This window comes from Verticillium alfalfae, genomic scaffold (genome assembly GCF_000150825.1).
Source record: "Verticillium alfalfae VaMs.102 supercont1.1 genomic scaffold, whole genome shotgun sequence".
Taxonomy (NCBI): domain Eukaryota; kingdom Fungi; phylum Ascomycota; class Sordariomycetes; order Glomerellales; family Plectosphaerellaceae; genus Verticillium; species Verticillium alfalfae.
The window spans coordinates 4,103,718-4,119,382 of NW_003315038.1; the positions used below are offsets into that span (position 1 = coordinate 4,103,718).

A 15,665-nucleotide genomic window follows, 5' to 3' on the forward strand; every position below is an offset into this window, starting at 1 on the left:
GGAGGACGTTGTCTGACGGCAGGGCGCAGAGGGCGAAAATCTCGGTCCATAGTTCGCTGGCCTCGCCCAGCGTGTAGCTCAACGCCAGGCGATCCATGCCTGCTTCCTCGTCGCTCGCGTCCATGGCGCCCAGTGTCTCCATGATGCTCTCGTATCCGACCGCCTTGCCCGTCGCCTGCGTCGCGCCCGCCTCGAGCTGCACGTGCACAATGTGCACGTTAAAAGTGGTGGGAACGTCGGCTTGGAAGTGGCACCGTACAGCCTTGAGCTGGTCGTCGTCGATGCTCGGGTTACTTGCGCCCGTCCGTCGCCCTCGACGAAGCCGCGCCCGCATATGCCGCAACCCAGGGGGAGGGTGGCCGGCGACGCAGATCGCGCAGCGACCCAAATGTCGCGCCCGCTCGACGAGCGCCCAGGAGGTGCAGCGCGTCGAGCGTCTTGCGGTCCCAGTTGAGGTCCGGCAGCAGCAGGAACCCCTCGTCGCCGGCGGCGCCCAGCGGCGTCCTGTAGATGACGTCCTCGACCTCCTTGCGGCCCTCGATGATGTTGTAGACCCAGTTCAGCCGGCCCTCGTCGCGCTTGCGCTGCATGTACGGTCGCACGTGGTCGCGGTAGATCTCGGCCGTTTCCGTGACGAGCCGGACGGGCTGCTTGCTGTACTTGGCCACGTGCGTGCTCGTGCAGGGGTAGATGAGGTTGATCTTGAGGTCGGCGAAAAAGTCGGCGTCGGCGTCGTCCGTCGGCGTCGACGGCACGATGCCGCTCCGGGCGAGGAACCAAAAGTATATGTCGTTGGCGCCCAGGTTCTTGAGGCTCGAGAGCGCCGCGGGTGTCTCGCCGAGGTAGGCCGTCGAGACGGGAAAGGGGGCACGCTCGAGTATGAGGAGCGCCGGTTTGTCGTCAATGCTACCAAGAAGACTTGATCTGCGGCCGGCCTGGTCTTTGGGGACAAAGTCAGTCAACCTTGATCGCAATCCAGATGGGGGAGGAGGAACACAGCGCGGTGACCTTGGTTGAGGAGGCGCTCTAGCTTGAACCGGGGCAGCAGGGCCTCTGCGTGGGTCTTGGCTTCGGTCATTTTGTCGAGATATGATGCCGTTGCTCTTCAGCTGCAAGGGGAATGTTGACTGTAGGAGAGCCCTGGGAGAACCTATCGCATGGTGATGATGTTGCTGGGCTCTTGTCGCCAAATTGACCTACTTCGTTTGCCCCGCAGTTTGGCAGCAGCAAGATCGCGACCCCGCGGTGGGGTCAGGGGGGTCTTGGCTTTGATCACACTTTCCTCGAGGCTACCTGACCAGGATGCTGAAGGCTTCGGCCATGCTTGAGCCATGCATCAAACGGCTTGGCAAAGCATCAGCAAGACTGTGCGTTGAAGACCTTGTGGAACACATTGAGTAAGGGAAAATAAGGTATATTTTCCAAGAAAAAGACTCCGGACCCAAATCTACGGTCATGTCTTTCTCGGCACCCAGTGCGTCAGAGATGTACTTTGAAAATCAATCAACTCCTCATCCAAGTGGCTTGGTTGTTGCGTTGGCAACCCGTTTCTTTCCCATGTCGTCCCCTCAGCTATGGCAGCGACACAATTTTGCTATGCGATCTTGGTCACCGCCCCCATTGCCTCTCCCAGCTTTTTCAAGTCCTATCCCCACCTCCCCATCATGAGCTGTTCATACCGTTGAATGGACGCTATGCTGTGTTCAATATTCCAAAGAAAAATGCAAACAAGTGACCAAGAAGCTGCGAATCATGTGAAACATGCGGTTGCGAACAGCTGCAGGCGAGGCTCGTTTGAGAATTTAAATGCCCCATCCTCGGCGGCGTCCGGCAGGCCTCGAGAAATTGCCAAGCCGAAGATACATTGCAAATAGTGCCTTCGAGCGAGCTGAGTCCCGTCGACCAGAAGCTGGGCGGCCAGCGAGCTCAAACAGCCGACCGCCTCATCATCCTCGTTGATCGATATTGAAGTTTCAGTGGAGGGATTTCCATATCCTCGACACCCTCGTCGTCGTCAGCCTCGAGCGGGCCGTTGTCAGCTTCCAACTTGACATCTGGTGAGACTACTTTGGTGGCGACGACTGGGACTGGCTTCTCCGCCACCAACATGTCATCAACCTCGAGCTTCATGGGCGATGAGGCGGGTGTCGTCCGGTCTTTGACCGGCGTCAGCTCTCGTCTCATGCTCGCTGGACGGAGAGTTCGTGCTTTGCCCGCATCGCCTGATTCTTTGAGGAGTGCAGGATCTTCCCGCTCAACTCGTGCCATCTCTTTATCAGCCAGAACCTTGCTATCTGATAGGCGTTTCTTGATCTTGCCAATCTCCTCTGTGCAGTCTCCGTCCCGAAGGAACTGGTGAGCAGCGTGCTCACACATGGACTGGACGAATTCAAGACCCTTATCCAGGTCGTCGTATGCGTCCTTTTCTTGCTCTCCGAGAAGACCACCGGGAGAGTTTCGAGAATATGGCGAGGAACCAGGAAGGCGAGGTCCACCGCCCATTCGTCGTGTGCTCATATACCTGAGTGAGGGCAGAGGATCGTTGTTCTCGCCATCGGCTGCGGACCCTGGCTTGAGTTCACCCATACCGTCCTCGTCATCCTCCGGTGACTGGAGCTCGGCGAGCCGTCGGATCTGAGCCACCTTGGCTGCCATTTTGGCTTTTCGCATCAGGTTACGGCTAGCGGACACAAATTTGACCAGCTCCTCGAAGAAGCTTTGCACGTAGCTGTCGTAGTAGACGATAATCATGGTGCGGGTTCGGTACTTTGCTGGAGCGTTATCGGCAGAAATGATCGAGTCGGTGCGATGTCGCTTTTTGACCTGGGCTCTGGCCCGAGCCTGGGCGACGGCTACGGCCTGCTGCGTCTGTCGCTGGATGGCCGATGGGGTGCTGCTGCCATTTGGGCTCGGCGGTTGTGCTGCGTCCTGCTTGTCCTCTCGTGGTGGCGTCGTTTCCCTCGCATCGCCGACTTGATCGGCGTCACGAGAAACATCGGCATCCGCCACGTCCTTGGGCTTCAAAGACTCGGTGGATCCACGGTTCTTGATAGACTTGTTCGAACTGACACCCAATGCCGCGAGCTCGGCTTGCCGTTGGTCAATCTGGGTACCGAGGTCGTCGAGTCGCTTGAGCCAGTCGGGCACGTTGGCGATGATATTCTTGAGGGCGTCCATGGTTAATGCCCTTGGATCGTCCCTAGCTCGTGGGGTCGCCGTTGTGGTGGTGTGGGGGGAGGTCGTTAGGTGAGTGCCAACCTAACGCCTCGAGTCGGAAGAAGGTCGGGCGGGACGAATTCGAACCAGTACAGAGGTTGGCTGATGATCGAGTCGGATTGACCAGGAGGACCGCAACAGAGGATTCGTAGGAGGTTGTTGATACCGGGTAAGATTGGTGCTGCAGGTGCTGACGCTGGAAGAAGTGAACTATGTCGAAAGAAACGAGGTCGGGATCGTCAGGATCATGGGTGAGGCATGACGCGGGTTTGTCGCTGGCACAGATTTGCTGGAAGGACGAGGTGTCTCTGCTTGTGAAGGATATTGTGCTGTGAGACAGTATGGCGGACGGACGACGGGATGCACAGGGGCACTACTGTCAAGTGTCGTTAGGTATATACGACCCAACGCAATGAACCTCGCTGGGGAGATTGAGAGGCGAGGGCTCGTTGCGAGGTGGATCGCTCGTTGCGTCAGTGCTGATCAATGGAGCGGACGCTTGCTGGTCCTTGTTGTCAGATTCGGGCAGCAAAGAACCAGTGGTGTTTGCGCAAACGTGTCTGTCCGTGTCGGACTCGTGGAAGAAGAAAAGTTGTGGGCAGGTTTAGGTGAGAGGAGAGATGGTGCCGGACAGAGAGTGCATCAAAATCAAGGACTTGCCCTTCTGCCCTTCTCTAAATCGGGCGCCGGCGCCAGTACTTTAGTTGCTCGCACCCGTCTGTGGAGTGGACCGCCGACTGGAGTGGACGGGAGGGCAGGGATAGGATGGGGATGGGATGGGCGTTGGACCTGGAGTCAACGGGGACGGCCGGGGCAGGGATGCTGCTTTGCTGGCGGCGGGGCTCCGGGGCCTTCTCAGGAGTCGCCAGGACTGAGAGGGCGCTTGTCCTGTCAGAAATGGTTGGGGGGGGAAGAGGTGGTCAAGCTATGGCCAAAGGGCCACACTAATGCCGCTCGGGACGGTTCCCTTGCGCTTGCCTTGCCCTGCCCACTTGCCCGCCTACTGCCCGCGCCGTGCCTCCCCCCATTCGTGGCCTGCCTACATCGCTCTTGGCCGTCGTGTGCTTCCATCACCTCGTGAGGGGTGTTAGCACAGTGTGGACTGGGTAGTTCCCAAGGCACTTAGGTAGGTAGGTACCCAAGGTAGGTGACGACAGGTACTTTTGCATTTGAATACGTGGCGTGTGAGGCCTGGAGTACCTACCCGTAGCAGGTGATACATCCGGATAGTGGGACACGCAATCAGGGTCCGATGACGATGCCCAGGTCAGCATCAGTAACAGCATGAGCGTGAGGAATGTGTCTTCCGTTGGAGCTGGTCTCTGACGAAAACTCTTTTTCTTTCGGTTCCCCGATTTATTTCGCATCCTGCTACTTCTTCAGCGTCTTGCTCGCTTGCTGAGCAAATTAACCACTCTGCCGCCCGTTGCAACATGGGACACTAATATCGAGGATCGACAAGGCGGTTTGAAGTGCTGCACGCCACCGCATCTCAACTTGGAAGCTTCGTCGAACACAGTACGGGAGCAGTGGAGTACGGCCAATGAACGGCAGGTGGAAGGATGGTGGGTGGGAAGGGGAAGGGCCTACCCTGGGTAGTAACCGGCCAATGCGCCCGCGGAGAGGGAAGCAAGACCACCCGCGTTTGCAATCACGACGGTCCTCATAAGGTCAAGCTGTCGACCTGTTTGTTAATGGTCCCGGTAAGTCAATAAAAGAGAACACAGAAATAGGCAGGAGTGGGTGTTTGTGTGTGTCAAGCGTCGAGGCTGAGAGGATGGGTGGGCATGCACAGTCTTCACAGCCAACGCAACAAGGCACCTAGGTACCTAGAGAAACTCCTGCGAAAGGAGGCAGGCGTACAGGTAAAAGAGAGAAAGAGAGACCACCCCGGCCCATGTCTCACCAGCATCGTCTCGCCCAGCGTCCCTCCCCCATTTCTGCCCCTCCCCTGTTCCTCCCCTGACCAGAGCCGAAAAGGTACATTGGTTAGGCATCCCGCTTCATTCGAGAAACCCCCAGGACCCTGAACATGGTCTGTCCATGACCGGTCGGCCTGACATCCTGATTGCTGAGTTCTCTTCCTCCCGTGTCCTGCCTCGTATGGCCCCCCTCCTTCTCCCCCCTGATCGCTCCCCCAACACGATCCAGAAGTCTCGTGACGATGACCAGAGACAAGGGGCCGCGCCGCTTCGACAGCTTGTCTTCCGCTGCGATGCATCCAGAAAGTCAATCAAATTCGACCAGGCCAGCCCTCGGGTGTGGCTGGAGCCAGAGGTGACGCCCCTCGCCGCCTCCTAGCCTCTTCAGTCCTGACGACTTCTTCCGGCAATCTCGGAAACATTGGAACCGACTGTCGAGATGATCATGACTGGCCCTAGACGTCTGCAGCCGGGCAGGTAAGTCAGCGTGCGCAGTGCCAGATCAGACGCCAGAACAATCAGACTGATGCCTCGCATTTCATCGCCCATCTCGGATAATTGCCATGTCGTGCCTCGCTTGTGGCCTACCACCTGCCAAGTGCTGGACGATGACAAGGCCTCTTTCCCTCTTCACTCCACCCCAACACCCGACCCCCCCATGTCGGCCAGTTTGCCGTGTTTGGCTGGATACAGACCGCTCCCACGTTGGCGCATCCCCGTACCGCTGCAGCCACGTTGCCAGCCTGTCACGACGCCGTACAGACGAAGGAAGCCCGCCGCCGCAAGGCCACATGAATCGTCGTCCATCGGTCAGTGGCACCATCGCTCCAACGTCCGCGCGCGAGGTACACAGCACTGAGCATGGAGAAATCGCCGTTCAGCCGACAACGTTGCCCAAAATTGTCAATGTGCGCCAACCCAGCCTGCTCGTTCGCTGCCATGGCGAGCATGGCATCAAGCCAAGGACACATTACACACAGGACGGCAATTCTTGACAACCCGGCATCTCCCCGCTTCATCCGCCAACCCGTGCGTGACGCAGCCCGTTGTCACATTCTCTCGTTGTGAAATCACCACTAACGTGCTGTCTGTAGTGCCTGGCGAATGATGGGCAGGGCATCCGTTGGCTGCTCGCAAGCGCTTGCGTTTTGATGACCAGCCACTCCACTATATCGATCGTCGTGCATTGACATGGCATCGCCGTGCATTCAAGAAACACTGGCGTCCGAAGAAGCCCCCGATGACAAGACATGGCTCTTCGTCGCTCCGTCTCAGCCAACGGTTTGCCTACCTTCAACAATGCCCTACATAGTCACTGAGTACAATCAGAAAATTGCCAAGGCCGGCCCCGCGCACTGATAATACTCCTCGGCCTCCTCGGCAGACGATATAAGGAAATGAAGCGTCGGCAACACGAAGCTTTTGTGTGCGAAGAAGAGCACGCGGGTAGGAACACTAAAATGCCGGCGCTGGCGCGAAGCCTGATGATCGCCCTGCCCACTGCCGAGCCACCCTGGCTAATTGGTTCACGCCATGTTACGACTCTTGCCCAAGCCTTTTTTTTTTAGGCCGCAAGCAAAGGCTATCCATATACGGTAGGATGTCCACTAGCAGGAGCTACAGGGTGTGACCCTCAATTGTTTGACCCCGATTCGAAATGCCCGAGTCACGATGGGACAGTGTGCCTATCAACAGCACAGCCGTTTGACATTTTCAAATTCTGGCGGAACTCCGGTTCTCTTGTACCGTGATATGCCAACCCACGCATGACTCTGCTTCCACGACACGTGCTATCGAGCGAACCTGAGCTCGTCTGCATATTCTTGGCTCCTCCACCTCGGAGCATACTTCGAGTGGCTGAGCCTGGGCCTCTCTCCAGTCGTGTTATGTTACTTTCTTTCACTCCTGGTGCTATCAGGACAGGTTTCCTGTATTTCCGGGATGCGCTGTCTTCCTTTTGTCCGCTATTCGAGCTTGGGTGCATAGAATGGCCTAAGCTTTTCTTTTGTCTTGAGGACAACCCTCCAAAAACCAACTTCTCAGGGACCTCGGTTCTAAACACCGAGTCATAATGGCTGTACTTCACGACGGAGTGGCAAGTTAATGTAGCATGTCAAGCACTTCAGTCCGATCGATGCTCGGTCAATATCAGCCGACATTTGCATCGGCTTTCTCACTCCTGCGAAATCCCGGATCTAGATACGCCGAATATACTTCTCTATCAGGAACGATCAGCATCGCATCCCTCATCTAGGTGGTTTCAGAACCTTGACGACTTCAACAGTACTTTCCACCAGCACGGGATCACCATCTTCGATCAGCGCGAGTGTTACTTCTCCAACAGCCCTGGTCAGGATCAGTCATGCACCGAACGATAATATTGCGGTGCCTGATTCTGCGTGATCTGTAGCGGAGTTGTACCGCTTCACAAGGCCAACTTGCCAACTGCTCGAGCGAAGCATCATGCTCAGCACTGGTCAAGCAACCGCAACAGCACAAACGACGGTGCACGGTGGCCATTATAGCGCGACACCGTCTCCAGACTCGCATGCTCGGTACCTGCAAGATTGGAGTACATCACACGCTTAACAAAGCTTGTTGCACCAGCTCGATTCTCTGTTCACTTGCCATTTTGGGCCCAGAACAGCATTGTTCAACGTCAGCCTTGAATCGGTAACGCAAAACCGCCGCATGTGCATCTGAACTGTGATCGCCTCATGTCTGAGACACACATTTATGTACGTCGAGAAAAATATGTAGCACTGCTGACATGACTCGAAGTCAAGCTGAACATCAAACAACAGGCTGCGCCTGTGAGTTGCTCGCTTCGGAACGGCGTCAGACAGCCACGGACGACATGATGAAATCATCATGGCAGTCCAGTGCCCCAATTGAAGTCCTGTCGCTTTGATCGGCCCTTTCCCTCCAACATCAGAGACACACCTCACATCTGACATTTGAGCCTGAAGCTTGCGCGTCTTTGCCCACTTGACAAGTCTGGTGCTCCCTGTGGCTAAGCTTGAAACGGCGCTTCCTCTGGTGATGCCGCTGATGTGCCAAGATCCACCAGCAGATTGAATGCGACAGATCACGGAGATTGAGACGTTGCAAGAGGCTTGAAAATGGACGCTTGCGGACGGAAGCGAAAGAAAACACAAAATAACACGTGGAAGTGAAAAGTGGCCACGGAAGGGCCGGGGTCAGTCAAACCCTGACTGACAGCCAACATCAAAGGTGCCACCAACCGGGCGGGGGCTGGATTCAGGCCGCTCCCTGCGACAGCCCGTTTCTTTTTCTTGGAGCGTTGACCTGACCAACACGACTTAAGAAGACACAGTGGGATTTACGTCTTCGGTTTCGCTTATGCGAGCCAACATACATACTCCTCTCTCAGGTCACATTTCCTTTTGGAACGTATCAGATGTCATTATGATGCCTCAAGAACGTTGTCGACCTCGCGGGCCAGGTTAGATCCTCCATGCGCCAGGCGATGAGACGTCTTCTAGCTCCGGTCTGACGAACGAATGTGGGCATTCATGTCCCCCGGGGAAGAGACGCCCTTCGATCCGGGCGGAGACCCTCCCAGCACATCCTTTCATCAGTCAGCGGAAGGGGGGGGGAGGGAGGTTGGGGCACGGGAGAAGCGGATTGATGACGAGGCTAGCAGGGCTGCCATGTGCGAGAGGGAACAACCCCCACTAATCGGGGTTCCCTTGGCCGCTTGGCCTTTCGGCTGAGGACACGAAAGGGCAGGGCAGGCAGGGGAAAGAGCGCCTGTTTCTTTCGCGCGTGAAACTTGGAAGCCTCGTCAGTCCTTGCTTCTGTTTGGTCCGTTCGGGACAGGGATTCACGCTGTGTACCATAGTGTTGGTTGACGGAGGGGACTTATGGAGCTGAGTGTGGCCCACGAGCGTTTGTTCGGAGAGCGAGGGCCAAGCCAATCTTGCGGCGGTGTCCATGCGGTCCTGCTGGTCACGAGGACTGCTTCCCTTCCTTCACTCGCTACCCGACATTGGGCGGTGCCTGTTTCTACTCCATCGGGGACCGGTGAGGGGATGGACCAAGGGGGCGTATGAGCGATTACCTTCCTACTCGTCATCTTACGGCGACATCATCGGCATCAGGACGCAAGTAAGCACGCGGCATGCGGGATGGGCCGGTGATCGGTCGGGCTGACACTGCTGCCATCTTTGAAATTCAGCGTCGCATCGCATTAATTGACTTCGCACATGTGTGGCTGCTTCCTCCCTCCTCTATATTCTGCAGTCATCAGCTACAGCGGCTGGGGAGTCCTCCCCAGCCAAGGAGGGTAGCGTTCCGTGTGAAATCGTGATGAGATGCTGCACACGCCGTGATTGAGGGCACATGCAAACACGGCAGGCAATGCGCTTAGGCTCCAATCATCTGTCCTCTCCATCACGGCCACACCTCCACCTTCTCCCAGTCGCCCTCGCGGATGGCCCCTGGTACTGTGTCACCACCGGCGTCGTCGTTGACGCCGCCCATACGACGGTACAACCACCGCCGCCCCCTCTTGGGGTCGCTCAGGTCCACGCGGTCCACCTCGTCCGGCACAACGACGACGACGCGAAAGTTGGCCCTCGCCACCTCGTCCTCGAGATCCGTAACGACCTGCCCGAGACCCTCGCCCTCGACCGGCGGCCCGGCCGCGACGGGCGTCCCGGAAGGCGGGTTGCGAAACGTCCCGCGCATGACGGGGCTCAGATTCCCAAAATGCGCCGTCACCTCGCGCGAGAAGCTCCAGCCGTGGGCGTCGTCGCTGTCACCCTCGCCCGTGCGCCGCATCTCGCGCAGCAGCCTCGCCGTCAGCGCCGCATCGCCATCGGCGTCGCGCGGCAGCACGTACGCGACGCCGCGGACGCGCCACTGCGTCGCCGGCTCGCGCGCCCAAAAGACGGCCTCGACCGGGTGGCCGGCCGCGAGGTCGGGCGTCTTGTGCATGCGCGCGTCCGTCGTCAGCGTCAGGAGGTCCGACTCGTACGCGGGCGGGTTCAGCGGCGCCTCGTTCTTGGGGTTCACGGGCAGCGAGGCGAAGAGGCCGCGGTGGATGCAGGTGCGGGCGCGCGGGACGAGGCCGGGACCGCTGCCGCTGCTGCTGTTGCTGTGGAGCGTCGCGAGGGTGAATTCCGGCGCCGCCATTGTGTTGATGTGTTCGAGAAAGAGGGAGCGCCATGGTGCCGGGGCGCTGCTTGTCGCGGCGCCGGCGCCGGCGGCTGACGACGACGACGACATTGTGCGGGCGAGGTGGGCGATGCGCTGGGCGGGTGCTGCGGCGGTGAGTGATGAGGCGCCAGGCTTCATGTGAGGTCAGTGTAACGAGCTGGCTATGGTGATGATGGTGATGATGATAATGGCTGGGAAAGGTAGGCGAGAGAGGAGTTGCGGCGAGCCTGCATGTTTAAAGCCTCAGCCCCAACGGGGTCACAACCGTCGATGATTCATCATCATGACCATCATCAACATTACGAGTCCATTTTTTTTGACGCGCACGCCCGCCCCAACCTCGAAGACCCAAACTCATATTCTGGAATGGTCAGGTTCAATTGTGTACATGCAACTGGAAACCCTTCTCATTATTCGGCGAGTGTAGATGCCTGCTCGCGTCGCTTCGTCCTCCAGGGAAATCCGGCATGTAATCCGCGATGACATCGTGTGTCCATAAAATAAATAACCAATACTAGAGTCGCCGCTCGTTGCGCCCCCGAGTCAAAATATGCGTGTGTATCGTACATGCTCGGTTTGTGAGCAGCGTCTACCTCTTCCCATCAGCGGACGTCCTCGAAGCACCCTCCGCCACGGAGCCGGTCTCCTCGTCGTACGCCGGCGGCACGCTGCCATCCTCGGTAGTGTATCCCGGCAACGAGGCCGTCACGGAGATGGCCCTCGCCCGCCCGATGACTCGCCCGACACGCAACGCCATGTCTCGTAGCGCCGCTAGGTCCATCTCCATCGTAGTGCTACCCTCGCTGCTGCCTTCGCTCCGCTCGCTGCCGGTGTCCGAATCGCCCGAGTCGGATCCCGCGTAACCGGACTCGGAGCCCTCGGTGCCAACGAGCGTGATGCTCTCCGCGTCCCTGTCACGCGCGAAGGAGAAGGACTGAGCCCGCGAAGAGGCTCGTGATGGGCAACGGACGGAATCCGTGTCACTTCCCACAACGAATGTCTGCGCTTCTAGGTCGGTAGCGACCATGCGATGAGACTCGGCATCTCTTTCTTTACTTTCTGGGGCGCGAACAAATAATTTTCTAATAAAAGCAATTGCCTGGTGGCGTCTGTTCGACGAGGCAGTCTGTTGATCGACCTTCTCCTCGTCAACTTCGGTCTCACTAGTGCGGAAGACGCGGTTGATGAAGCTGAAGAAAGCGAGCCTGAATTCTGCGCGACGCTGCTCCTTCGCGGCACGTCGAGAGGCCCACCGGGCGGCGCGAGCACGCCAGCGGGCTTGTCGGCGGGCGTCACGGGCTGCCTCGCGCTCTGAACGGGGGAAGCAAGCTTTGCGGACGACTCCAATAAGGAAGAAGGTTAAAAGAATACCAGAGACGGCGAGGGCTATGGTGGGAGTTTGGGAAGTAGACTGCATTTGTTAGGACATGAACGAAAGAAAAGGCCAGGCCGAAAAGTGATAGGAGACTCACAGAAGGAACGGAGGGTGCGAGAATGCTGGGAACATTGGCGGTGCCGGACATCATGGTGATGAATTGATCGTCGGTATCGACGAGTGGGTGTTCAGCCTTGTGGCCAGGCTGGGCAATGGACTGAATAGTGGCACCCCCGTCTTCGGCGTCACTTGGTACATCCGTGGACTCGTTTGGATCGACTTCGTCGGCCCCCGAGCCCGTATCACTCTTCGTCCCATCTTTACAAGGGCGGAACACGTTGGTGAAGACCTTTTTGACGCTGGTGACAACGTCGCCGACAGCACACTTGAACCCGCTGCAGACCTCTTCGGGCAGCGCGGTGGGCGTCCCAAGTTGCGACGGGCTGTCTACGCCCAGAATCTCAAGAGCACCAGAGGGGCTGAGAGCATAGCGAATCACCATGTCCAACTCGCCGACGTTGACGTGCAGAGTTTCGTAGTCTTCTTCATCTTCGTGGCAGGTGTAGGTCCAGGTCGCGTCCGGTTGATTCGGAAAGGCGATAGTCGGAGGCACATCTGTACACGACTGGCTCTGAGGGGTGAGTACGAGGTTGAGAATCTGTACATGTCATGTGAGATAAGTTCCGAGACACACAAGTCAAGTCGGGACGAGGGGCGACAGCGTACGCTATTCTGGTATCCGGGGGTGGCGGGGTTGTTGTACACAATCCAGGCGGACTGCGGGCCGGGTGCTTGTATGTGTCAACTCATGAACAACTTGACAGCTCATTACGGGACATACATTGCCAGTCGGTGGAGTCGGGAGAAGAGCCCCGGACGGCGAGAGGCAGGCCGAGGCCGAGGGCGGCGGAGGGGCGCATCGTCTTCCTCTTTCTTTGCGTTCTCTAACTCTTAGTTCTTTCTATCGCCAACAACGGGACCATAGATGCCTGAATGAAAGGATGACCACGAAGGAAAGGAAGGAAACGTGGGCCGTTCGCTAGGCAGTCGTGGGTCTGTCGGAGCCCAGTGGAAGACTGAGGCTTGTCGTCGTGGCAAGAAGAGGGGGGAGAGGAAGGGGAAACGGCGGACGGAGGAAAAGAAGGACGAATAGCAGGTTTTTGGGTGTGGGCGCGTGTGCTGGACCTTGGGCAATTGACGAGGAACGGAATCTGGGGTTCGCTAGCATGGGCGAGTGATGCGATGAATGGAGGGTGGTGTGCGCGCTTCGTTTATTCTGTTGCCTGGCGTTGGCGCCTCGCTACGCTGCGTCGGAGGGGCGTAAGCACGGCAGAGGGTGCCGGGGGTTCTTCAGCCCGCCCGTGGCTCTGAATGTTGGGTAATCGTCCTGCTTGAAATCTCGATGTGTTGAGTCTGTCTGCCCCTTGTTAGGCGTATGGTAGGTAGCCAAGGGTAAAGACCGATTTTCAACAGTACGCTCTCATGGAAGCGAGGTCGGACGAAGTATCTAGATCGAGGGACAAAGGTGGCAGGCTCGATCGCACAGCGGGTAGGCTGGAATGAGGCAGGCACAACAGGACAGATCGACTTCCTGCGCTGTGGCAGCAAAGCACACCACGGCAGGCATGGAGCAGCGCTGCGCCTTCCCGCAACGTCTCCCTCCTCCTCCCAGCAGCCAAGTTCTCCAATGAGGGGTCACCCGGGCTGACGCCGTTGAAGGCTCAGCCCCGCCCGGCCTCGGCGTGCCGCCCAATCGGTCCCGCGCTGAGCTCGGTGTTTCGAGGTTGAGGTGCCTTGGCTGTGTCGTCATGTGGGGGCTCCCGTCTCCTGTCCAAATGCTCGTCGAAAAAGCTATCGTGGGCTGTTGATCTGTACAGGTATAGCAGGAATTCATCCGCCAGCTGGTGCGTGGCTCGGCCGAAAGGTTGTAGAACCCGGTATGATAGTTTGCACGTAGTTCGACAACGTCCTGCAAGTCTGCACGATCAGGACAGGCTAACCCAAGACAAAAGTTCCACAGCCGCCGCAGGTCTCCATCGCTGCGGAGGAGCTCACGATAGACAAGCTGTGACAGGGGCTGCAGTGAATGTGGCACGGAAAATCTCGGTCGACTTACTTCGTAGTTGTTTCGTTGCACAATGCCCAATTCCACCTGCGAAGGCTTCGGCGAGGCTTCTGACTTGCCTACAGCCAGGTTTCCGGTTCTGTCACTCTCTTGCACACCACACCGGCCGGAGAGTTCAAAGGTTGAGCCAGGTGTCACGGGCGGCACAGCAATCTATTGCATGGGTTGAAAGTACCTGTCGTTGAGCTAACCCGAAACGTTGGTGACAGCAGTCGCTGCTAGAATAGCCAGGGCATTGTGTGGTAGGGGAGCAATCGTCAGAGTCAACGGGCGTCCGATTGTTCATCTCGCGATGTGCCTGAAGGGCTTTTCCATGACCGCAATGGCCACACATTGAGATCCATAACACAACAATATAGCTCAAGATGACTGCAAATTTCCACCTTACAAAGTATTCAGCCAAAGTGCCATCCGGGCTTTTCCGTCCCGCGTGCCAGATTAACATACACAAATCTCGCGCCGGAGAATCATTCCTTCAACGCCCATACATAAGAAGATTATTCATTATCATGATCCGCCGGTCCGTCCAGTTCCACAACACTCCGTTTATGCGACGGCCAATTTTCTCGTCCGAGGAAAGTACTCTCCGTCCTCGATAGTCGTCAGCGCGGCCGGTGCCCCCGGCGTGCGCACTCTCGAGCTGTTGGGCGAAGCAGGCGAAGCCCGGTTCCCAGCCGTGCCGACGGTCGAAATCTCAGGGCTGCCGCTGCGGTTGCGGCCACGCGAGCCCTTCATCATGAGGAATCCGCCGTCGGCGCCCCCGCCGCTCGGGCTGCGGTGATGGTGTCGCTGGCGGTCCGGCAGCTCGAGGCGCGAGTTGATCATGGTCCAGCGGTCATCGTCTGTGGAAGACCCGAGCCGCCAGCCACCTATTCCCTCGAAGTCTCGGTCAAGACCTGTGCTCGGCAAGAGGGAGAGGGTCGTGGGTGGCGCATCTGGGGTCGTCGCGCCATGGGACATCGAAGGGCGGCGGGAGCGAGGTCGGCGGTGCGGGGTGCGGGTGAAGCTGAGGGTGCGAGATGTCGTCGTCAGGACGGGCGACACGGAGCGGGAGGACGAGTTCGAAAGGGTTGCGGGCGTCTTGGCGGCGGGGAGGGCTTGGTGGCCCATCCGCTGGTGGGGGAGACGGCGAAGGTTGAGGTAGGAGGGGAGTAGGGTCAGGGCGAGGTCGAGATATACGAGGACGACGCGGAAGAGCAGGACAGTGAAGGCGACAGTCGTTGTGATGCCTGCGAAGATGGCGAGGGGCACGGTGAAAAGAAAGAGGAAGGGGACTATGAAGGCGTAGACGGGATTGAGCAGGGCCATGGTGGGCTGTCTAAGGACGATGCCGTGCTGCCGAGTGATGGCCCAGGTGTCGCTCGCTCTTGGTTACAGTCAGGGCTACCAGTCGATGGGCTGACGCGAGTGTGTCAGCCAGCCTGGGACATGCCGTAGGTCGCAGGTCGTTTCTCGGGGTTGCTTCAATCAGTGGCGGTTGGTGGTTGTCGCTGGGGGTGGAGGGGCAATGGACAGTGCAGCTCGAACGTCGTGACCACGTCCTACGACATTGGAATGTCCTGCGACGAAGCGTCGACGCGATGCTAAGGAGGTGAGAACCGACAACAGAGCACAAGAGTCGGAATGGTGTCGAGAGACTCGGAGATGGTGGACGGAGGAGGGGGGCTCCCAGCTGCTTATCAGAGGCAGTCTGTCTGGGTTGACACGGAAGAGTCGCTGATGGTGGTGCAATGGTGGTGTGCTCGGGGCGAGAAGGGTGCAGTGGTGCAGCGGTGCAGAGGTGCCGAGTGGTCTGTCACATGTTAGTGCCGGTTTCCTGCTCTCCCGCCTGCATGTTGCGACG

At 58.2% G+C, this 15,665-nt stretch overlaps 6 protein-coding genes across 6 annotated transcripts; 1 reads left to right on the forward strand and 5 right to left on the reverse strand.

Moving 5' to 3' along the window:
- Window positions 1-290: 290 nt before the first annotated feature.
- On the reverse strand, window positions 291-1,078 carry VDBG_01246 (DCS2; the record flags this gene model as incomplete). The annotated part of the gene is made up of 2 exons (XM_003009517.1): window positions 291-935; window positions 998-1,078. 2 exons carry the CDS (start codon window positions 1,076-1,078, stop codon window positions 291-293), a joined length of 726 nt encoding a protein of 241 aa, XP_003009563.1.
- An 848-nt stretch (window positions 1,079-1,926) lies between these two features.
- VDBG_01247 (conserved hypothetical protein) lies at window positions 1,927-3,337 on the reverse strand (the record flags this gene model as incomplete). Its single annotated transcript, XM_003009518.1, has 1 exon — window positions 1,927-3,337. One exon carries the CDS (start codon window positions 3,175-3,177, stop codon window positions 1,927-1,929), a length of 1,251 nt encoding a protein of 416 aa, XP_003009564.1.
- Window positions 3,338-5,796: 2,459 nt separating this feature from the next.
- Window positions 5,797-6,497, forward strand: VDBG_01248 (predicted protein; the record flags this gene model as incomplete). The annotated part of the gene is made up of 2 exons (XM_003009519.1): window positions 5,797-5,947; window positions 6,298-6,497. 2 exons carry the CDS (start codon window positions 5,797-5,799, stop codon window positions 6,495-6,497), a joined length of 351 nt encoding a protein of 116 aa, XP_003009565.1.
- A 3,057-nt stretch (window positions 6,498-9,554) lies between these two features.
- Window positions 9,555-10,460, reverse strand: VDBG_01249 (conserved hypothetical protein; the record flags this gene model as incomplete). The annotated part of the gene is made up of 1 exon (XM_003009520.1): window positions 9,555-10,460. The coding sequence occupies one exon, from the start codon at window positions 10,458-10,460 to the stop codon at window positions 9,555-9,557; it is 906 nt and encodes a 301-aa protein (XP_003009566.1).
- A 451-nt stretch (window positions 10,461-10,911) lies between these two features.
- Window positions 10,912-12,617, reverse strand: VDBG_01250 (predicted protein; the record flags this gene model as incomplete). The annotated part of the gene is made up of 4 exons (XM_003009521.1): window positions 10,912-11,733; window positions 11,795-12,355; window positions 12,424-12,488; window positions 12,539-12,617. 4 exons carry the CDS (start codon window positions 12,615-12,617, stop codon window positions 10,912-10,914), a joined length of 1,527 nt encoding a protein of 508 aa, XP_003009567.1.
- A 1,751-nt stretch (window positions 12,618-14,368) lies between these two features.
- Window positions 14,369-15,130, reverse strand: VDBG_01251 (conserved hypothetical protein; the record flags this gene model as incomplete). The annotated part of the gene is made up of 1 exon (XM_003009522.1): window positions 14,369-15,130. The coding sequence occupies one exon, from the start codon at window positions 15,128-15,130 to the stop codon at window positions 14,369-14,371; it is 762 nt and encodes a 253-aa protein (XP_003009568.1).
- Between the last annotated feature and the right edge of the window lie 535 nt (window positions 15,131-15,665).